General features: G+C 44.0%; 1 protein-coding gene across 1 annotated transcript in view; it reads left to right on the top strand.

The window, feature by feature from the left end:
- Positions 1–23,681, top strand: part of RASGEF1B (RasGEF domain family member 1B) — a 652,097-nt gene that overhangs the window by 241,703 nt on the left and 386,713 nt on the right. Inside the window, exon 2 of the mRNA XM_055139397.1 lies at positions 4,861–4,914. Coding sequence (XP_054995372.1) covers positions 4,861–4,914 — 54 coding nt within the window. The remainder of the gene's footprint in view (positions 1–4,860; positions 4,915–23,681) is intronic.

Below are 23,681 nucleotides of genomic sequence, written 5' to 3'. Positions count from 1 at the left end.
TATTCTGTTTTCCAGACCCCCACACAGTGGTGGGTGTTGCTAAACCTTTTACAAACACCTGGAGTGAGAATGCTCATTGTCCTTAGCATATTGGTCTTCCTCTCTCCCCTCCCCAAATCTGCCGTTGAAACTATTTAAAAACGAACAGACCAAGCCCTGCGTGTTCAAAAGAATGGGATAACCTCTTTCTCTCTCAGGTGGAACAGACCAAATGGGTGGATAATACTCCCAAATTTCCCATGTCTCCTTTTGCAGTGACTACTACCTTTGGATTCCTCCAAGCTTAGTCTTTTGTGGTTCAAGGCCTTGAGCAAGAACATAAAACAGAAGAGCAGAATTCCAATAAGCCAAAAGTCCGGCATGAGTATATAAAGGGGCAACAGTGAGTGGGTCTTTCTAAACCCATTTTGGGAAATTGAAATTGGGGCCGGAGCAATAGCACAGCAGGTAGGTCTTGCACTCGGCCGACATGGGTTTGGGTTCGATTCCCAGCATTCCATATGGTCCCCGAGCACAGCACCGGCAGGAGTAATTTCTGAGTGCATGATCCAGGAGTAACCCGTGTGCATCACCTGCTGTGACCCAAAAAGCCAAAAAAAAAAAAAAGGCAGCAACTGCACAGGAAAACAATGCCCCACCCAGCCCAGGCGCTGGTCGCCCACAGCAGGGTTATTTTGTTTTACTGTGCTTGTGCTTCACACAAACCTGGGTGGAGGTGACTCATTCCGAGTTTGCTTTTGAGTGGGGAAGCAGGAAGGTGATCACCAAGGCGGCCTCGGGGTGGGGAGGCTGCCAGGTGTGGAGTGCCTCATTCTCGGGGACTAAAGTGAACATGTCACTGGACAGGAGAGAAAGTCCACCCAAAGCCTGGCACAACAGCTGCAGGTAGGACACCGGAATGCCAGTCGGAGCCTTTCAGCGCCCATGGAATGAAACTAACCAGGCGTACAAGTCAAATCCCTCTGGAAAGGGCCCAATTAAGGGCCCAGCCTCGCCTGACCCCCTGCATTCCTTTTCACACTCGTTCAGGTGCTGAGGTTTTCTTTGACTCCAGGATTCCTTCCACAGATGGAACCTTGTTGAGCTACTGGTACTAATCCTCCCCCACCCCCTCACTCTTTTTTTTTCCAGTGCAACTAATTTCACCCATCTCTGACTTTCATGTCTCCTCCAAACATGTTTCGCAGGTCACCTGAGACTGTTCTGGAAGGTTGAATGGGATTGTTTAATTTCGAAGATCATTTCCCTTGGGGCTACGGCACTAATGTCTGGAATCTTAGATGTGTTCCTTAATTTACTCTCTCCACTAGTCTGTCTTAGGCTTAGTTAAAAATGCAATTCGGGTCGCTCCGATTGCCCCCACCCAGAGCCTCGGAATTGGGGCCCTCCCTGGATTCTGGGTCCTGTGTAGGACAGAGGAGCTGCCCCTCAGCCACAGGCCAGAGACATCCCCAGTGCCAGGCTTGCCAAGGGGCAAAACACTGAGATTGTACAGGGAAATAGTCAGGATGGTTTCCATAGCCCATCCTCTAGAGAAGAAGAGCGTTTTCAAGGGACCGAGGTGGGGCTGGACCGGGGGGCTCTTGTCCCTTCAGGGGACTCTTGGCAAGGGCTGGGAATCTTGTACATAGAGGGCAGGAAAACTGCCAAAGATGGCCCAATGCATCTTTCCATGCACGCACACACACACACACACACACACACACACACACACACACACACACAAACACAGCAAAGAACTATCCAGTCCCAATTGTCCATAGCTCTGATGCTGAAAAATCACTGTAGTCAAACCAAGTGGATAATAGACAGTAGAATATATGCAGGGTAAAGAGAAAAGCTACCGGAGGGGGGGTTTTCATCCGGCTCATTTTCTTCTCTGAGGCCACGGGGGGCACTTCACTCTGTGGTAGGTAAGACCCCCTTTCAGCATCGTGCTTCCCAAACTGCCCTGGGATAAAGAACGCTGCTCCCGCCCGTCTCCCCTTGGACTCACGCAGCACCTTGTTCACTGAACACGATCCTTCTTCCAGCACTGGGCCAGGGAACGGGGCTCCAGCACAGACCAAGGCTTGTTATGACTTTGTCTTCCTGAAAGGGGGACCTGAGATCGGCCATTAGCCCTGTCTCAGGAAGCAGTGCTCACGGACAGATGCATAGAGATGAGAACAGTCCCGAGGAAATCGTTTGATGGGAGGAGCATTCATTCACACCCAGTGCTGTCTGTCCTTCTGGCTCAGTCTTTGCACAGGGAGCCAGAATACCTTTCCTAATGCGACACTAGGATCTGCCTTGCAGGGGTAGAGGACAGCGGGCAGGAAGCTTCTAGGACTCTCCTTTCAGCTGATAGTCAGGTTTAAAACTAGGTAAGCTAGTGGATTGTCGTGATAAGAAGACTGAGTCACATGGCCTCCTTCTTTTGGGGGCAAAGATGGCTGTTTTATTCTAGTAGCCATTTTTCCCCCTCCTTTTATGAAAATTCTGCTGGGTGTTTGAACTTTCCTTCTTGTCATTTAAAAATTTTATTTCTGTCTTTAATTCTACTAACACAATTCTTTTCTTTTTTCTCCTTCTGCTTTTACTTCAAACTTTCTGACTAAAACATATCCCTTTCCACAGAAACAAATCTTTGTTTTCTCTCCTTCATTACTACTTGGTATTTTGGGCCAGGATATGTGCTGGTTCAGATTCTTAACTTTCTCTAGTGCTTGCTCTAATTAATACAACAAAACCCTATGTGAGGTGTGAAGTCATAAATATTTCTGCTATTTGAGAGTGAGAACAAGTTTTTATTAGTTCTTCGAGCCTTAACAAAGACTTTGTTAAATATTCTTTTTAAAAATCATATTTGGCCAAAATAAAATTGTATGTTTACAGATATCTGTATTGTATAAGATGTTAATCGGAATTTAACAACAAGCAAAAGTACATACACAAAAAGCAACAACAAAAGAACCTAAACCTGTAAACCACTCAATGTCCATCAATAAAAGAAAAATATATGTAAAGTGTTGTATATCCACGTTCAGAATTAATACAGTTATTAATGAGGCTGAATCAAGTTTTATGAAGCAAGATGGAAGGATCTATACTGCATTCTTCGGGACAAATAGTCTTAAATATGTTCTAAAGCAAAATATAACTTTGATATGTTCACATGCCATGCAATATATGCACTGTTTTTCATCGGTTTGCTTGAGTGGGCACCAGTAACATCTCCATTGTGAGACTTGTTGTTACTGTTTTTGGCATATCGAATACGCCACGGGTAGCTTGCCAGGCTTTGCCTTGCCGGGCGGGATACTCTCGGTAGCTTGCTGGGCTCTTCAAGAGGGATGGAGGAATTGAACCTGGGTCGGCCGCATGCAAGGCAAATGCCCTACCTGCTGTGCTATCGCTCCAGCCCATTATCACAATAATTCTCTAAAACTAGTTTATCAATGCATGAAGTTGTGCAGAATACAGTTTTTTTTTCTCTCTCTCTCTCTCTTTGTTTTTTTGGGCACGCAGCGGTGCTTGGGGGTTACTCTTGGCACTCAGAGCTCACTCCTGGTGTATGTTTGAGGAACCATAGGGGATGTTTAATTACTTATATATTAATACATGTATAATTAGTATGTATATATGTTGCATACAAAATATTCATGCAAATATATACATACTAAGTATACATATATTAATATATAAGTATTACACATAAAGTAATACGTATTTTCCTTAAGAAAAGAGAAAATGTGACAAGATGAACACATTTTTAGGGCTGGTGAGAGAGGTGCATACCTTGCATGCAGCCAGTCCGTGTTCTGTGGCTGGCACCACTTACGGTTCTCCAAGCCCCACAAGAAATCATCCCGAAGTTCAGAGCCTGGAATAAGCTCTGAGCACAGCTCCATGTGCCTCACCCCCACCCCCCCAACACACACCCAAAGAAAGTATGACATTAGGTGTAAAATAAATGTATAATTTCATTTAAATGTAAGTGTAACTTAAAAGACAATTTTTCTTATAAGTATGCCTGCTAGTGAATATTCCAAACAAGTCAGAAATACTAATGACAGTATGGGATATATCTTTAAAAATTGCATCATGGATGACTTTTCCTAAAGCTTTAAATCATTTTTGCTTGCTATAAAATATATATCAGCACTACCTTTAAGCATATGTATATTATTCATGTTTTTTTAATTATGGAAAAATAAATCAATTTTATTGAAAAAAATCAATGCAATTTATGTACCACTTATGTGTAGTACAAAAGGAACACATTTGCTTGTAAATCTCAATAGGTCTTGAATGCTGAAGTGCTTTTTCAGTAGTTCATGAGGCCATATACATATATATGTATGTATATACACATAAACATAGATGTAAAAATAAAAGGTTGCATAAAAATGAATGTTGTAGAGAAAGTAGAGGTGAGATGACAAATCTCATAAATGGGGAGAAGTTCTGTTCCATCAGTCAGGCTTCATTTGAGAGACTTTAGGCACTGACATCTTACACATGTCCCTTTATGATAACGAGCGAGCTGTATCAGGTATGGTTGAAAGAGATGGTTCTGGAATCAGAAGGCTTGGGCTTTCATTCCAAAGGATGTCTTTGAGAATGAAGCTCTATGTGCTGCAGTTATCTTCTTTGAAGTAAAGATTAAGAATCCTTAATTCACTGGACATTGTTGGCCCGTGAGTGTCCAAATGGGGTAGTGCAGTGGTTATAGGACAGACGCTTTATAAAATGCAGAGAAATCGGGCAGATGGGGAGGGGGGATTCATTAGAGGTGTGAACCAAAGGTGAATTGAGCGGGGCCAGTATCATTCACTTGGAAGCTTCTAACGCCGGGCCTCCCTTCCTGTTTTTCAGACCTCCATTTTCAGCACACTGGCCAGTGAGAAATCCTTATCTGACTGTAAAAAGGTAAGTTAGCTTCCAAAAATTCCATCCTGCTTGTCAGAGTCTCCGGGAATGGTGGCATTCCATTAAAAAGCTGTGTGTACCAGTAACAAACGTTTTTATGACTTCGTGGTGCTTTCTTTCCTTCAGAAAGATTGAAATGGGAATGGTTTTCTTTAAGAATATGGAGAACTGTTGTAAAAAGCAGTATCTTTCTTTAGTCTACGGAGAAGCGCGACTTCCGTGCGTTTCTCGCTTGCTATTATCTGACGTTTCTTTCTGCGGGATGAGCGCCAGGGGAGGCCGGGGCAAACTGCACTGCGGGCATCTCTATCTCGGTTTGCAAATTTACACCTAATAAGCCTGAAACCAAATACAATATAGAAATGATTTCGCATTTTGAAAGCTGATCACACGGCATCCAAATGTGGTTCCGATTCACCACAGTCAAGTTTAAGAAGCTGTTATGCCTTGCAAAAGGATTAGCCTCGCCAGCCTCTGATGGGAGACGGCCCTGGGACGGATCATGTCTGAGGACCACCTGCCGTGGCAGGAGCAGCGTGTCTAATTCCTGGCCTTCGCAGTCCAAGGGGCGCTTTTATCCGCCTCTTTAATCTCAGGTTTAACTAGACCTGCTCTTTCTGGAGGGGAAAGAAGTGATTTCACAGTCCAAACAACTCAGATCAATTCTTTGACACTATTTATTGATATGGAAAGCCAGGTGAGGAGCTGACCTCTGCCTCGGGCTCTGGGCATGTCTTGGGGCTTCATGCCACGGTGCTGTTCACGGTGAGGTTCACCGTGCTGATTCCGTTGCTCATGGGGGTCTGACGTGGAAGTCGTAGGGAGGAGGAATATTGGTGCGAACGTGGTAGGAGTGCTCACTGTTCTAAACGCTGTGCATATCATTTCTTGATAAATCTCAGGGCTGGGAGGAATAGAGATGTTACTGGTGCTGGAGTAAATCGATAAGCAACGGGATGACAATGAATACAGTGATATATATATATATATTTTTAATTGCCTATTAAGCCTCCATCTTGATTAAGTTTTGCTGTGTTTGTTATCAGCTTCCTGAGTGTAAACAATCCATGTGGTGTTTTTTCAAATTATAAATAATAAATATAATAAATATTAGAGAATAGAGAGACTTTAGGGTTCTCAGGTTTTGCGTTTTCCCAGATGTACCTGCACCTGTGCCATTGTCAGTGGCCCTCTGGCCTCCGCCTGAATGTTCTGTTGGCAGGGACATCTATGAGACTGATTATTCACGAGGGATACAACTCCAAGAGTGAGAAGACTCTTTGTTTTACTGAGCCAGTGTCTGCCTGCTTTCAGTTTTTGCCCTCCTCAGTCTGACCCCGATTAATATTCTTTCTTCTGAATCTTTTCCTTAACTCACCCCTAAGCTGCTTGTCTCCCTCCCTTGCTCCTAATAGGACATTGATATGATTGATTCCTAGAAGCCTGGGCTGCGGGGAGCTGGCTGTCTGGTTTCCAAACCTGCTTCTGCCACTGGCTACTTACATGACCCTGGGTTTGCTTCAATAAGCACCACGTGACTCCCTTTTATCATCTATAAAGTAGGTATAGTTGTATCTACCACGTATGTTAGCCCAGTTAATACATACAAAGTGCTGAATAAAGGAACCTAACACATAATAAACGCTGAATGGATCAGTGTAATCACATTTAGACAAGGCTCTACACCTTCCCCGTCTCCAGTCTTTTTGGTTTGTTTGTTTGTTTGGATCACACCTGGCAGTGCTCACTCCTGGCTCTTTCTCGGGGATCATTCCTAGAGGGGCTCAGGGGACCAGATGCTGCCGTGTGCAAGACAAGCCCCTTTACCCCTGCACTCTCTCTCCGGCTGCCCCTCCCTCTTTATTAGTCTTTAGGATTAATATCGAGAATTGTGTATCCTCTAGATTTGGCAAGAGCACCATGAGATTTTTCACTTGGGAGTTATTAAATATATAGTTTTGTTCATGTAGTTGGCACTGCCAGGCATGGTGGAAGACATGGACTGTGACGAAGGGGCAGGCGGAAGGCATGCTTGAGGGCAGAGTTCACATGTACAGGTGCTGTAGGAGAGAGACCGTGTCACTTCTACTTAGAAGCCACAGTCTTCTGCTGGTCAGACAAGCTTAAAGTCCTGGCACAGGCCCTTTAGACACGGACCCATGAGCTGCTACTGGAACACAACTCCACTTATATTATATAAATAGTTCTCTGAGTGTGAATGAAGTCCAAGTTAGTCCTCTTCATTTTCAATATTTCAATCAATCCAGGTCAGTTAAAATGCTGTTTTGTTACCCGACTTATTTATTGCCTCTCCCAGGTCTGTTTCTTGCATAGAATGGCATAGTGAGTCCCTGATTCACTTTCAGTCCCCATATCCATATATTTAACCCATCAGTTCACAAATATTCATTAAGCACCTATTAGGTGACATAAACTGGACTATCATAGTCCACATATGGTCTTTACCTCCATAGAATTGATGATCATCAAGCAAGTAATCAGCAAAATTATGATGAATGACATGACTTTTTAAAATCAAGATTGTATAACAGGAGAACCTAATCTAATTGAGGGGCTCAGGGAACACTTCTCGAAAGAAGTGACCTTCACGCAGAGATCCAAGAATAGATGGGCCTTGACCATGTGACTAAGAGGAAGCAGAGAAACAGTGGGCCCAGAGACTGGAGTGAGAAGTGGAACTCCAGAAGTCTGGAAACAACAACTTTTGAAATAGAGAATGGATATGGAGAAGACAGAGCCACGATGCTGGGAAGAAACCAGTAGAATGCAATGTCGGAAAAGTTAAGTCAGTAAAGAAGTTAAGTTGCAAAAAGAGCGGTAGCCATTAATATCAAGACTATTTGCTGAGGCTTTCTTCCATGCTGGAGAAGCCAGTGTCTGCTCTTAAACATGTATCACTCTTTCTTTCTCTCCTCTTTTTTCTCTTCCCTCACACTTCTCTTCATAAATTTGTTTAAATAAAACTATTTTATATCTCAAAAAGGTTTCTGAGTGCATCAGGAACATAAGGGATAAAAAGCATCCACTGGGTTTCTCAGTGTCACAGGTCGTTGGTAGGTGAGTTGTTAGTAGTGAGTTGTTAGGAATGGGCACAGAAGCTGGAATGCAATGAGTTTAGGATTGAGTGAGTGTGAGAGAAAATAGACATGGCTAAAATGCAGTCTTCTTTAAGGGAAGTTATTTCTTAAAAATAGTAAAAGTCTCTTAAAATAGATTTTTAAGAATTTATTTCTTAAACATAGTAAAAAATTCATGTCTTATTCCTTTGACTCCCCCAAATTTAGCCACTTTATATGCCATTATTGTTGAGTCTGGTTGATCCAGGTTTGGTTCCTCCATCCCTCTCAAAGAGCCCGGCAAGCTACCGAGAGTATCCTGCCTGCATGGCAGAGCTTAGCAAGCTACCCATGGCGTATTTGATATGCCAAAAATAGTAACAACAAGTCTCATAATGGAGACGTTACTGGTGCCTGCTCGAGCAAATTGATAAACAACGGGAGGACAGTTGCTGCTATTGTTGAGTCTGAGAATTTAAAATATTTTAAATATAGTTTCATGGAAAGAGTACTGGGTTGGTATTAAAGTATTGAAATATAAAATTTCTTGCAGCAATTTTACTAATAAACTGTCATTAAAAAATTGAAAAGCAGGAAGTTTTTGCCAAAGAAGGGGTCATAAAATTTGGAGGTGTTCTAACAGATTGAGGGGAGATCTTCAAGTGGGGTTGATTTGAAGTAGTGCATTTTAATACTCACGGAGACAATATTTTTGACCAGAAAAGGAGTAAAGATGTATGGGAAGTAGGGAAAATCCATTGACTAAAGTTCTTGTGAAGAACAGAGACATTAGATGCCAAAAACAAATTTTAGTAGATGGTGTGCCCATCTGTCACTATTGGGCGGGAAGGAAGAAAGAATAGACTCATATGGAGACATTATGGGAGTAGAATGAGGCCACGCTACTCTACTAGATGCCTGTGGTTAATTCATCTACTTGTTTTTGTTGTCTGAGAAGGAGGTGAGATGATTATTTTACCAGCTTAGAGTCTGTGTGACTATGTTATTTTAACCGTATTTTATACTCTGTAGATACAAGATTTTGCAATCTGTTTTTAAAATTTCCCTCAGATCAGCGTCCTAGGCAATAGAATCTCTTTGATTCTTGGTCCATTTGTAGACTGACTAGGAGGTCTTCCCACATTGGAGTCCCACAGACCGTGTCTAAGCACAAACAGATCTTTTGTCCATCCTCTGCCCTTCGGAACTTTCTTTTCGTATATTTATGGCCTTAAATAATGACTTCACCATCTAAACTAGACTCCACCATTATCCTCAATTCCTCCCATGTCTTTGCTGCCCACACCTAGTTATATTTTATAAATTTCATTTTGAAATGTCCTGAAATCTCTCTCGTCATCTCTGCCCCTGGCTCCTTATCTCTGCTGTGAAAGGTTATAACAACTCCCACCTTACTTGTACCTTTTACCAAATTCTTCCTTCTCCATTTCAGGGTTACTTTCCAGAATTAAAAACAAATAAACCAAAAAAAAAAATCCCTCATCCTGGTCATGTTAAACCTTTGTTTCACAACGTCTTTGGAATTTCAGTTTTGTTTACAATACTCCCCAAACTTGTCTGCATAACTTGAGACGTCATTCCCACATTCCCGTCTCTAGCCTTACCTGCTGATAGATTTGAGGTACTGAAAGCTGGAGTCCTTGAGTAGACTACTCTGATAACTTTGTGCCTGCGTTCGAACCATTTCCTTTTTTCTAGAACATTCTCTGCTCCTTTTGTCAGTTTGGAGAGCTTGCACTTTCTGGACCAATCATTCGCATTGTCACTTCTTTTTAAAAGACCCTGTTGGTTTCTCCAGGAGAGATGAGTGGTTTCACTCTGAGCATATATCATTTTGTACTTACTCTCAGTATTACACTTAATGGCTATCACACAACTCGGCCACGTTCTCAGCCTCGTGAGGATGGGAAGCTTTACACGGATGATCCGATTCCGGTTTTTAAGAGACCTTTTTAGTGGGTAAAATTATTATTCCAAAATATAAATAAAGAATTTTAAGCCGAGAGATATTAAAGTATTTGCTGGAGAAAACACTAATCGTTGGAGTGTTGGAGGCAGAGTCAGAGTCAGGCAGTTTGGCGCCAGAGCCATTGTTTTTATTGCTTTCACTGCTTTGCCGCCTCCTCCTGCCACTGGATCCTAAACACTTACTTATGGGCCCAGTTTCCCCCCCCCCCCCCCCCCCCCGACTCCTGCTCTCAGGAACAATGGCTGATTCTGTGAGGAATAATAAACCAGTGCCCCACAGGCGAAGCAAACTCAATAAAGAATTATTTAATGATTAGACTTGCTACATACATGATTGTCCATTAGCATAATATCATTCTGGGACCATTTTGTTCTAAATAGCAGTTTTTTTTTCTTTTCACAGGAGTTGAGAAAAGAATATTTATATTCAGGGATTATTTATGTGGCAATTTCTACACTAAAATTAGGTGATAATGAGTAGCTGGGGGGATTGCCATGATTAGTCAAAAATAGCAAATCTCCTGAAGTCTACTCCCTAAATACCACCTTGTTGAATTATAAGAACCCCTGTTCTTATCTCCAGATAAAGAATGGTTCTCTTCTTAATCTGGAAAATCAGCAACATCTGGAGGACACAGTCATTTATTCACTCATTAATGTATTCATCCATTAATTATTATGTACATATTCTAGAGGAAAAACTAATGTGCCAAGCCATGAAACGACTCACTCTGAAGCATATGTTACACTCCAGGCACACTCCTAACAATACACAGGCCTAGTTCTTAGTTCCTGATTTTTTTCCTCTCCACATAGCCTCTTCACCTTACATCAGTTAACTAAAGTTGACACATGGGCAGGGTGTTTGGGGAGGAGAAGCAGGTCGAGAGTGATCCATAATCAAGCTCCACCCAGTCGTCTGCTACCTGTCTTTTTGTTCATTAATGTTCATGTCTTTGCATCTCGGTACCTTTCTGTCTTTGATAGAAAGGACATTTGGGCTCAGATACATTTATTTTATTTTGTTATTATAGAGATATCATTAATTGCAATACCGTCATGCTTATGCTTTTGGTGTATGCAATTATTTAGCTCCCCCACTTGCAAAATGCCGGTCATCCTCCTCACTGTTCTTATGTTACTTTTAGTCCATTCCATCCTCTCCCTCTGCTCTTCATGATCTACCTTGGAAACTTAAATTCTGTTGTCAGAACACCGGGTTGCTTCCATTGGCATATGAATGTGAGTATACTAGCTTAGCAATTTTTTGTGCAGATACATCAATACAGCGTTGTTGAATTTTCCACATTTAATGTGAGTGATGTGTAAAACAGATATTTACCTTCATCCCGTCTCTCAAGCCCCTCACACTGTCGCTGACTTCCACCCCTGGGTCACAGGTCAAAGATAGTCAAGAGATGATGGGCACAGATGAGGTTGATGGATGGGGTGAGGGTCAGGGATAAGATGAATTCCAGGGATGGGTCAAATGTTAGAGATTTCTGTTTCACAAATTACTTGGAAGTGAAAAGTTGTCAGTTTTGAGTTTGATACAGAATGTTCTTTTTTATACTGAGATAACTTCCATAGACATATGATTACCCAGAGGCCTGTTGCTGTCTTCAAAAAGAGCTAGGGATGAATAAACTCAGTAGCAGAGTTTTTATTCCACATGCCAGTGTCTGAAGTGCTGGTTTTGATCCCTAGCACTGCCAAAAATCAGGGGGGTGAAGGGAGGCAGAATTACTGCCACTTTGGAAAGTTTATTCTTGTTTTATAGATTTATTTTTGCAACGCCAGGAATTGAACCCAGGGCCTCACATCTGCAAGGCAAGTATTATACCTCTGAAACACATCCATCTCCAGCCCTGGATAGTTTATTTTTGAAAGTCAGTTTCTGTTTTGATGGTTTCTTGTAAGCTTTCTTGTTGAGGGAATGGAACTCTGTGTATCTCTCCTTAGGTTTTTGATAGTTGAACCCACATAAATGGCAACTTATTTTTTGCCACACGGGACAGTGATCAGAGCTTACTCCTTGATCTGTGCTCAGGGATCACTCTTGGTGGGGCTCAGAGCACTGGGAATTAAACCTGGGCCGCCCACACACAAAGCAAGCACCTTACATGCAGTATCATTGCTCGGTCTCCATAAATTTCAAAAGTGAGGATACAGACAAAATATGTACAAAAGTGTATTTGTTTTAGGGTTAATCAGGAATCTAATAGAAAGTCAGCAGTTGGTGACGCTAATTTGTGACCTGGTTGACTCTTCTCCAGTCGAATGATCCCCCCCTTTATAGGTGGTTTCGACTCCCTCCCCGCCATGAGTATGTAGAGTATAGAGTGTATGCCCTTGTGGTCTCTGAGTCCACTATGTCAATTTTTTCTTTTCATTTTAATGAATCACCGTGAGAATACAGTTACAGACTAAATAAACTTGCATGAATATGTTTCAGTCATACAATATTCAATTACCCACCCCTCCACCAGTGCCCATTGCCACCACCAATGTTCCCAGTATCCCTCCCCCCACCCCTCCCGCTGCCTCTGTGGCAGGCACATTCCCTCTTTCTTTCTCCTTCTCAGTGTTATGGTTTGCAATACAGGTACCAAGCGGCCATCATGTTTGGTCCAGAGTCTACTTTCAGCACGCATCTCTTATCCCGAGCGAACCCCTCAACCATCCTTTACTTAGTGGTCCCTTCTCCATCCCAGCTGCCTTTCCCTCCAGCACATGAGATGGGCTTCCAGGCCGTGGAGTGATCCTCCTGGCCCTTATCTCTACTGTCCTTAGCTGTTGGTCTCCTGTTATGTTACTTTATATTCCACAAATGATTGCTGTCATTATATGTCTGTCCCTCTCTCTACTAAGCCAAGTTTCCACTTTTGATAAATGGAGCTAAGTCTTTAGTCCCACTGGCTGGAGACCACTTTCCCCCAGGAAGAGTGACCGAGAACGGAGAAGCTGCGGGCCGGGAGACGCCGTTGTGAGGCCCTGCTGTGAAACTCCCGTGTGACTCGGTGCTGGCCTGAGTGTGGCCAGGAGCGGCTCCCACCCTCTCCAGCACCACCCGTGACGTGCTTCCACATCACGTCTGCACATACGCAAACACACAGAGTGTTTTGTGATACTAGAAATTGCAAGTTTGTCATCGATGTTGGAGTCTCTGGGTGAACGTGGGCCAGACAGAAATGTCAGCGGGTTGTCGTCGGTGTTGAGCCTTTTGGAATCACGCTGTATCTCACTTCCTCTCTCAAAGACCCAAGCGTAAGGCTGTCTAGACAGCACACAGTGACCTCCTGAAGGAGCCTGCTAGGTCATTCCCATGACTCCAAGCCTCTTGGCAGAATTTCCAGGCTGCCAGGTCACTGTGCTTTCTTCCCATGCCCTGGAAAGGGCACAAGGACAAAATTAAGCCCATCGGCATCGAGGACATTCTTTAGCCTCATCCCTCCCCAGAGAAGGAATCCTACGGTCTGCAGCAGTAGTGAAGAGACTTTGAGTACATTTAAATGCAGCTTGCTTTTTAAATAGATTTGTGTGTGGGGGTGGGGGGGAGGTGGGGGTGGGGGAAGAAAGTCAAAGAACTTTCATTTTTGGCAGACTGCGGCTTTTACTGACTTGCTGTGGGGTGCTCTGCTGGAAAAAGAATGATCTGTACCTATTTACAGAATTCAGTCCCTTTTTCATGTTACATGCCCCACGCACCACTCATTTATGGGAAGGTTTGCTCTCCTTCTCTCCCTCTCCTGGCAAAAAAACTTGTTCCAAGCATTCATTTGTAAGAATTGCAGTTAGCAGAGCTGGTTCTGGACTCCATGCTTCCTCCTTTCAGCTACTGTTGCCCAGTTGTTATTGTTGGTTATTGTTGTTACTATGTTTCTCCAGCGCCGAGCTTCTGTGGGGTTGTGTTGTCCCTAAGAGCATGGCTCGGGAGGCCCATTTTTTTGTGACTAGAGTCCAGCCTCACCACCCAAGAGTTCTACCATTTTGCCTAAGACATTTGGTCCCTCGGTGCATCTGTTTTCATGTGTAAAAGGGACAGATCATGTAATCCACATGGATGAGTTGGTCTTGGACCATGCATTGCAGTAAGAGTGGTTGATTATTATTCCATGCCTGAGTCTGCAGAGAATAATTTGAACTTCAGTACTCAGAGACCAACTTTATTCTTTGGCTCTAAAAACAACAGTGTCTAGAAAATGTATCAGTAGACTTGGGTTAACACTGTATTTGGAAAAAATATGACAGACAGTTGCACTGGAAAAAATATCTCATATGGATCTCTGGTTCTTAATAATCCTAATACTTCATCATTAGAATACACACAAGTTCAATATTACTCTGGAGGAGTAAAGTATTTGTTATTAAATAGAACATGAAACGTTCCTAGTAGTACAATGAATAGGGTTTTCTGTATCTCGAGCACCTGATGCAATTTTGATCACATACTAGACATTGTATAGCACTGTTGTCCCATTGTTCATCGATTTGCTCGAGCAGGCACCAGTAACGTCTCCATTGTGAGACTTGTTGGCATCATATAACACTTATTAATTAATTTATAAGCAGAGCATCGTGTTATTCCTCCAAACACCTCCAGAATCAGATGAAATGAAAAAGAAGGGAAAGAAGTTTCTGCTCTGTGGATTTGCCTTTTTATGCTGTTAACTAGCATTAATAGGTTGGTAAAAGTGCCTACTTAGAGGGATAGATAAAATATAAAATGTTTATTTCCCCTGAAGGAAATATGTATCTATTGGCATATTTTTTTGTTCTTTGTTTGTTAGTTTGTTTTTTGGAGGAGGGTGGCACACCCAGCAATGCCCAGGGCTTGCTTCTGGCTCTGCATTCAGGGATCACTCCTGGCGGGGCTCAGGGATACGGGATAAGGGGATGGAAGCTTGGTAAGCCATGTCACCTTACCAGGTCTAGCCACCATACCAGCTCACAGTCCCCACTGTCACTTTTCACTGTTAATATTAGTCCCTTTTTACTATTACTGTCATTATGTTAGTTGGTATTAGATCATTGTGGTTGGTTAGATTAAATCAACACTACACATAGTGTTGGCTTGTGCGTTTTCTCTTCATTGAAAGGAGGTATTTTGATGGGTGGAGGATTTGAGTTGATGAATACAAAATACTACGGAAATGTAGACGTTCTTGCTGCCTGTATAGTAGCCATGGTAAGAGTTGAATAATTATTAATTATTCTATTCATTTCACTGTAATCATATTGTAGTCCTTGATTAGGAATTTTTTATTCTTAGCCAATGATAATGAAATCTTCAGTGGGAAAGACACACACCAAGGTCAAACCAAGGAGTCTGGATTAGATGATTAAATTTGGCTGAGGAAAATAGTATTATGACCAGAAGAAAAACATTACCTGCTTTTCTGTATGTTTTGCCCTTAAGCAAAAAAATAAAAAAATAAATTATATTATATTGGGTGGAGGGTATAATTTACAATCAGTATAATGTGGTGATCTTGAGTTAACAGTTGAGTAATATGAAATTTTTAAAATGAACAACAGAATTCCCATCATGACGTTCTCTGCCTTAAGTGGGTGTGGCCACTTTTTATTAATTACACCCTACTAACTCCAGCACTGCTGACGCTAGGGTCCCCATTATGGTCTCCCACCAGCTTCTAAGATTGTCACCATTACTTTAGGCTAAACAGCACATTTAGATCCAGAGATTGTATAATATAATCATTGTCGGCAGCAATAACATTGCTAATAGGAAGGAAGGTAGTTAAGGGTAAATGTCATGAAGTATGTGCCTCTAATCCCCTCTGAGCTGTAATTATCCTGCTGCGGGGAAACTAGTTTTCAGCATATGTGACCTTTTCAGTCTGAGGTTCATGCATAACTGCTCATATAGCACGCATCTAAGATGAAGCTCAATAGTCATAATTAACATCTCCCCAAACAAACCATATTTGTGTGTATGCATATATATTTCTAGACACTTGGATATATATAGAAATTACATAGAATATATATTTTGCGTATAAGCCTGTTTTTAGTTCTAAATAAAGCATGGAGTTTTGGGGGCAGAGAGATAGCCCGGCACTCAGGATGCTTGCTTTGTGTGTGGCTGACCCGGGTTCATTCCCTGGCACCCTACCACATATGGTCCCCGGAGCCCACCGGGAGTGATCCCTGAGTACAGAACCAGAAGTAAGCCTTGAGCACTGCTGAATGTGGCCCAAAAATGAAAAAAAACCCACAATAAATGAATAATCATGTAGTCTTGACACAGTAATTGCAAACTGACAAATACTTTAAAGGAGCAGCAGACATTAAGGGTAGACTCATCTCGCAAATTGCACATGCGTATTCTTAAAAGGCATTTAGAAATAGTAGTAGTGTTTGTTTGTTCCTGTTCCTTTTTTTTTTTTTGATGTATGGTTAAACCAAACACAACAGCCTGTGCTTCATTCTTCTGTATGCTTTGCTTGATTTCATTGCTTCTTTTTTAAAGTATTTAAGTTATAGCACAGCAGGTAGGGCGTTTGCCTCGCATGTGGCCGACCCCGATTCGATTCCTCCACCCCTCTCAGAGAGCCTGGCAAGCTACTAAGAGTATCTCATCCACGTAGCAGAGCCTGGCAAGCTACCTGTGGCGGATTCCATATGCCAAAAACAGTAACAATAAGTCTTACAATGGAGATGTTATTGGTGCCCGCTGGAGCAATTTAATGAGCAACAGGATGACAGTGATACAGTGACACATTGTTATTATGGAACCTTTAACTGTATGCTGTGAATTTCTCTTATGATTCTAAAAGTTTTTCTTGGCTGCTATATTACTGAGTCTCAAATATACTGTTTGCCATAGGGCTTTTTCCTCCTTTTCTGGCACATTTTCTTTTCAGATTTTCTAGAATCCTACGTAATCAAGATAGGACTCAGGTTCTGTATACATGGTTTGTGCTTGCTGCATTTTATTTCATTTCATGTAATGTATTATTGTATTAAGCTGCCTCCTCCCTCTCTTCCTTCCCTTCCTCCCTCCCTCCATTCTCATTCCTTCTCTTCCTCCCTGGCTCCCTCCTTTTCTTCCCCCTTCCTTCCTTCCTTCCTTCCTTCCTTCCTTCCTTCCTTCCTTCCTTCCTTCCTTCCTTCCTTCCTTCCTTCCTTCCTTCCTTCCTTCCTCCCTCCCTCCCTCTCTCCTTCCCTCCCTCCCTTATTCCTCCCTTCCTCCCTTCCTCCCTTCCTCCCTTCCTCCCTCCCTCCCTCCCTCCCTCCCTCCCTCCCTCCCCCCTTCCTTCCTTCCTTCCTTCCTTCCTTCCTTCCTTCCTTCCTTCCTTCCTTCCTTCCTTCCTTCCTTCCTTCCTTCCTTCCTTCCTTCCTTCCTTCCTTCCTTCCTTCCTTCCTCCCTCCCTCCCTTCCTCTTCTGCATCACACTTGTCTGCTCAGGGTTTACTCCCGGCTCTGTGGCTTGAAGTAAGGCTTGTGTCCTTACTCCTCCTGGGTTGAACCTTGATGGACTGCACACAAGGAAAGTGTCTTACTCGTGGTACTATTTCTCTGGCTCCAGATTTTATTTTCTCCATCTCAAAATCAGCTCCTTGTACCAAACAAACAAAATGAACAAAAACAATCCAAAGATGACTCAAAAAGAATGGAGAAGACTGCAAATTGCATCTCCTGGCTGGTTCCTAACTCTTTTTCTCCAAGTGGGGTAGTGTGGGCCCTAATTCCCGTCAATTAGGCCTCATCACTCTTGCCTTTCAGGGGCCCAGTCACTACAATGGCGCTAATTGCAGCCGCTGACAGAAAGGCTTAGCGCTGTGTTTTTCCTTTTGTTTACATAAATGATCTATACAGACCAAGTAATAATCCCATCCACCTCTCTCCTCCCAGGGTGATTGTTTTTCTTTATTATTTTAATTCTACACTTTGATGATTGCTATAATCTCCCGAAGCCATTGCTCAAGCCAGATCCTAAATTAGACCACAGCAGGAAAGCTGGGCCCGGGGCTCGCTGCAGCGCGTGATAACTGCCTGCGGTTTCCAGGCTCAGAGAGTTGGGCCTGCCGCCGCCTCTGCAGTCCTTGCAGTTCCGTGGGGGTGATGTCGTTATTTGCCTTGTTTTAGACGGGCCCGAGTGGAGCGAGACACCGAGAGACGGAGCGTCTTGGGTCAGGCAGTAGAGCTCAGAGGGGTGAGGCTGGGATTCTAGTCGCAGGGCCCAGGCACGGATCTCTCCAGCCTGGAGCACCAGCATCCGTTGGGAGCACCCTAGCAAACGGCATTTCCAAAAGGAAACCCCATGAAGAGGAACAGAAAGGAGAGTGCAGGGTAACGCCGCCGTGCCTGGTTTTCTTATCCCGAGCTGCAGAAGAGAGCTCAGAGTGTTTTCCTTTGCTGGGGGAGCGTGAAAAATGGCAAAGAAAGAATGGGAGTGGGGGCTGCAGCTCGCTTTTCCTGTTCGACGGTGGTGATGCCACTCTTAGAAAGTGCCACCTGCTTCTCTCCCAGGGGCCTTGAAGGCTCTGGCTTTGTCACTTCCCTTTCACCTTCTAAGGTGTTAGGCAATTGACTTTTTAAGACTTGTTTATTATCTGCATGTTTTGCCAAAAGAATTTGTTTAAAGATGATAGGAATTTGGGCATGTTTGAGTCACTGATGGCAACTGAACACAGTATAATAGCTCCTTTAAAAAATACATGTGGGGGGCTGGAGCGGTAGCACAGCGGGTAGGGCGTTTACCTTGCATGCGGCCGACCTGGGTTCGATCCCCAGCATCACATATGGTCCCCTGAGCACTGCCAGAAGTGATTCCTGAGTGCATGAGCCAGGAATAACCCCTGAGCATCGCTGGGTGTGACCCAAAAAGTAAAAAAAATAAGTGTGTGTGTATGTGTGTGTTTGGGGGCCACACCTGGGAGTACTCAGGGCATACTAGTGCTCTGTGTTCAGTGCTTGTTGAGGATCTACATGGGATGCCAGAGATCAACCTTGGATCAGCCAGGCAAGTGCCTTAACCCCTGTACTACCTCTCTGGTCCCTGGAGAGATAGTACTAGTATTTCAGAAATTAAACATTAGTTTAATTAGTATTTCTGTTACTATCAGCATCAGTCTTAGCGGCTAATGACCAGAGTATGGCAGTGAGAGGCAGCTGTTCTGTCAGGGGAGAGACTGAGCTGTGTCCCCACGTCCGTCTTGTTGACTGTCCCTTCTGAGCCTGTCGGCATACGTGCCACGTGGAACAAATCTGTCATTTAGTCAGAGCCAGAGAACCAGGGCTGAGTTTTGTGACAGTTTCTGAAGGTTGGAGTCTCTAGGAGTTCTGACCGTCCCTCTAGACAAGCCCTGGTTAGATTCTGGGCCTGTTAAATTCTCGGGTAACCGGCTTTTGGTAGTTTTTAAGTTTTCTCTTTCTACTCAGTTTAGGAAGAGAGCTAAGTGTTAAAGTCAGCAAATACAGCTTCATAACTGGATCCCACTTATATTTATGGAGAGTGTTGCTGCTTAAATACATCTGTTTCATGGAGTCCTGAAAAAAAATAGCTTTGTACCAACTCACTTGTCCTGAAGCTTTGGCCACAAAGGAGGTCACTGTGTTGAAGAAAGAGCCTGTGTTTGATTTAACTTAGCACTGGATGTCTTTACAAGCTTAATTTTTAGCTTGTTCATATAAGTAGTTTAATAGTTTTACATAAATTTAGTTCCCTCCCTCCCTCCCTCCCTCCCTCCCTCCCTCCCTCCCTCCCTCCCTCCCTTCACCTCTCCCTCCCTCCCTCCCTCCCTTCACCTCTCCCTTCCTCCGTCCCTTTCTTCCTTCCCCAGTGGTGCTCAGGGAATGTCCTAGCATGGTGTTCCAGGTTGCTGCCAAGTGGGGAACAAAGCAGAGTTGGAGATCAAACCAGTTCTTTCCACATGCAAAACGTGTGCTCTGGCTTTTTGAATAACCTCTTGACCCCTTTTGTCCATTTCTTTTAAAAACTTCTCTCTACTTTCTCTGCTTCTCTCTTCATTCTTTCTTTGATGTAATGAAATAGGCCACAGGTATAAATTCTGATTTACTTCCATCTGCCCATCCTACTCCCAGGCACACCAAATGTATTTCAAATATTCTTTAGGTCCTTGCTTAGGGGGAGGTTTGTAACCACCTAGAACCGATTAGTTATTTAATGCATCGGAAAGTCTCAAACTGGATCCCTATTCTCAAGAACTCATAGCTTCATGGGTAGGAAATAAGACTGTGCTTGGATCAATCTCAGGAAAGCCAGCTGTTTAATAACTATATAAACCAAATTGCCGATAGCAGAGCGGAGGTTGGGAAGAGCCACTTACTCAATTTCCTTCTTTCTTTTTTTAACTACTTTTGAGCCTCACTCTGCGATGCTCAGGGGTTACTTCTGGCTCTGCGCTCAGGAATGAACTCCTGGCGTTGCTTGCGGGACCATATGGGATGCTCAGGTCGGCCACATGCAAGGCAAGGAAGTGCTCTACCCCTTGTACTATTTCTCTAGCCTCTCCGTTTCCCTCTAAACTCTTATGGGGCGATAGCTAAGGCCTCTCTGGTCCATCCACGTGGTGACTGAACTGGGGTGTGTTTTGAGGGTGGAGGGTGGCCCTCTCCGATGTTTGCGTGCCCCTCTAGAAAGAAACAAGTTTTGATACCTCTCGGGTGTTGCTCGCACTCTAAATATTGTCACCAGAGCTGGTCTCTGTGTTGAGCCTGAGTGTGATGCTCTTTATAACCGCAGACCATGCAGGCTTGCAGAACTGCCTATGTATGTTGAAAAAAAAAATTGGTGCTGCCAGTGTGGAATTGCAAGATAAGCAGAGAACCCCGCAAATGACTCAGTGGGAGTTTTCCCCAAGGGGAGGATAAAGAAAAGAGTGCGCTGTTTTTTTTTTTTTTTTTTTGGCAAAGGAAACTGGCACTTCACATGATTATTGCAACTTGGGCTACTGGCTTTTCCCACTGGGGAGATCAAACGTGATAAAGCCACGCCGCACTTCCAGAGCTCAACCTCCAGGCACTCCGAGATGCCAGCGGAGAAGTCTAGATGGCCCACATCCCTGGCAGGAGGAGCCCGCCCATCAATTAGAGCCTCGAGCTGGCGGCCGGCCACTCAAGTACCTGTACAGAAGAAGCACGGTGGGTCGGTGCCAGGGCATCGCTGTCCCAGAAGCCCTCCACGGGCACCCAGCTGGCTCTGTGGGAAGGACAGGTGCCGTGCCCTTGTGAGGATAGATCTGCTTCCACTCGGCTTTCTTAGAGAGCGGCGTCTGGCAGCGGCTTTCCTCTCCTGCGGTCTTAGAGGAGGGACCAAGATGAAAAGGAAAGTTCTGTTCTCCGAGTCCGCTGGGAGAGTCTGAGCAAGTGGGTGTGTAATGAAAGCTGGCACTTCTGGCCCAGTCGGGGCTTGTCTCTTGCCGGGGCGCTGGAAAGCCCAGGATGACTCAAGTCGGAAGAGGGCTGGAGGCTCTGCCGTGTCCTCAACCGGATGTGGCGGTGCCAGGCTCTCCCTGTGTTATCTCAAGGCGATCCAGAACTCCGTTGTCAGAAGCAGCGTGGCCAGTGTCCCGGAAGAGGCGTCCTGCAGGCTTGTCGCTGTGTGTGTGTCCTTGTCGTGCCTCCTCCTCGCAGCACCTTCTGCTCATGTCCCTGCCATGGAAGAGCTGTTTTTTGTTGACTTAAAGGGACAGCGATGTGCTGGAGGGCAGAGCTGAGGACACTCTCCCCGGCTCCCTGCCACAGGGAGCCCAAGTAGAAATGGGTGACCCTAAATGACTCCACAGACCTCAGCTTCCGCCCCGATCCAGCCGGGGAGCCTGGCTTCTTTCTTCAAGGTGTAGTTCTGGACCAAGTCTGATCCAGCTCTGATCAGAAATGTTTTGTGGGCTGGAGAGAGAGCACAGGGGTTAAAGCTTGCCTGACATGGAATGACCTGGGTCAGCTCGGCACTGGATACGGGCCCCCAGCACCTCCGGGGCTGATTCCTTAGCACAGAACCAGGAGTAAATCCCGAGCACCATTAGGGATGACCCAAAACCAAATGAATGAGGAGGAGAGAGAGAGAGAGAGAGAGAGAGAGAGAGAGAGAGAGAGAGAGAGAGAGAGAGAGAGAGAGAGAGAGAGAGAAACTTTTTTTTGCCAATATTAGGTGATTTTATTTTTTTATTGAACACTGTACTTTAGTTCTTTTTTTTCAATCTGGACTTTATTGATCTAATAAAATTACATTAAGAATTGAAATGAATTATACATTATTGTGCTCATGTTTCCCCCATACAAAGTTCGAGAACCCATCCCTTCACCAGTGCCCATCCTCTACCACCAGTAAACCCAGCATCTCTCCCACCCTCCCCAGTCCCGTTTCCCCCCCCACCCCACACTGCCACTATGGCAGTTTTGTTCTCGAGAGAGAGAAACTTTGTATGACCATCTCCTCAATGCCTCTTCTAGCTCTCTTAAAGAGTTCTAAAAATCTTTTAAGCTTCTGAAGATCATGATCATTCACATCCATATGTTAAATGGAGTTTTTGTGGAATTATTGGTAAACATGGGCTTTGTAATAGCTACAATTTGTGATAGCATCAAGCAATATAATTTCCAGTTTCTTTGTGTTACTAAGAATTCTGGAGCCAAACTGCCCAAATAAAATGCTGCCTCTAGCACTCATTAGTTTTGTGATGCGCATGGAGTTAGTAAGCCTCTCCGTCCCTCTGTTTCTCCTCTTCTTTCGGAGAAATCAATTGTACTTGAATAATTTAGAGAGGTTTGTCTCATTATAGCCGTCAGAAGTCATTAGCAAATGACCATGCTGCGCTCGGGAATAGATCATAAAGCATTTTCTATAACATATCACTTTGATGTCAGACCACAGCCAGAATTAACCTGTGCTTTGTTTTCAAGCAAGAGTATTCAAACACTAAAACATATGATATTGTGTTATCAAGTGCCTAGGTGAGGCAATGGTTTTGCTTGGGTGAAAAGTGTAGACTCCAGCCTTTTGAGATATCTCTCTGGTCTTCACATCCACTTTCTTATCAAAGTACAAATTGCATATGAAAATTGCAGATTTGAGGGGCCGGAGCGATAGCACAGCGGGGAGGTCGTTTGCCTTGCACGCGGCCAACCCGGGTTCGATCCCCGGCATCCCATATGGTCCCCCAAGCACTGCCAGGAGCCATTCCTGAGTGCAAAGCCAGGAGTAACCCCTGAGCATCGCTGGGTGTGACCCAAAAAGCAAAAAAAAAAAAATTGCAGATTTGAAGTAAGCCAGCTCAATGCATGTGCACATCACCACATGCCCCTTGTCCACTTGAGATGTAAGCCTTCTCCTGCACACTAAATGACTCGTGTTCTCTGGTAAAGAAATGCATTTTCAGACTCGTCACCAGTGGCTGGCTTGTCTGTTATTGAACTTTATATGAATAGAATTGTGCCATATTTACTGTCTTATTCTGGCTTCTTTGGCCAACATTATGTTTATGAGAACCAGTTGTGGTGATGTTGTGGCCATAGTTATTTTTCTGTCCAGTCTAATGATGCTTACCTGGTGAAAACCCATTGCCACTTATTAACCCGTCCCAATCACCGATGCACTTTTAATTGGTTGCCTTTAGTTTCAGACCATTGTGAAAAACAATAGCGGGATTCTTCTTGTGTGTGCGCATGTGTGTGTGGGAGTCAGGGATCAAATGCAAGCTTCATGCATTTTAG

Source organism: Sorex araneus, chromosome 5 (assembly GCF_027595985.1).
Source record: "Sorex araneus isolate mSorAra2 chromosome 5, mSorAra2.pri, whole genome shotgun sequence".
NCBI lineage: Eukaryota > Metazoa > Chordata > Mammalia > Eulipotyphla > Soricidae > Sorex > Sorex araneus.
The sequence above is the reverse complement of the archived record's forward strand: the minus strand, read 5'-3'. Positions and strand labels throughout refer to the sequence as shown.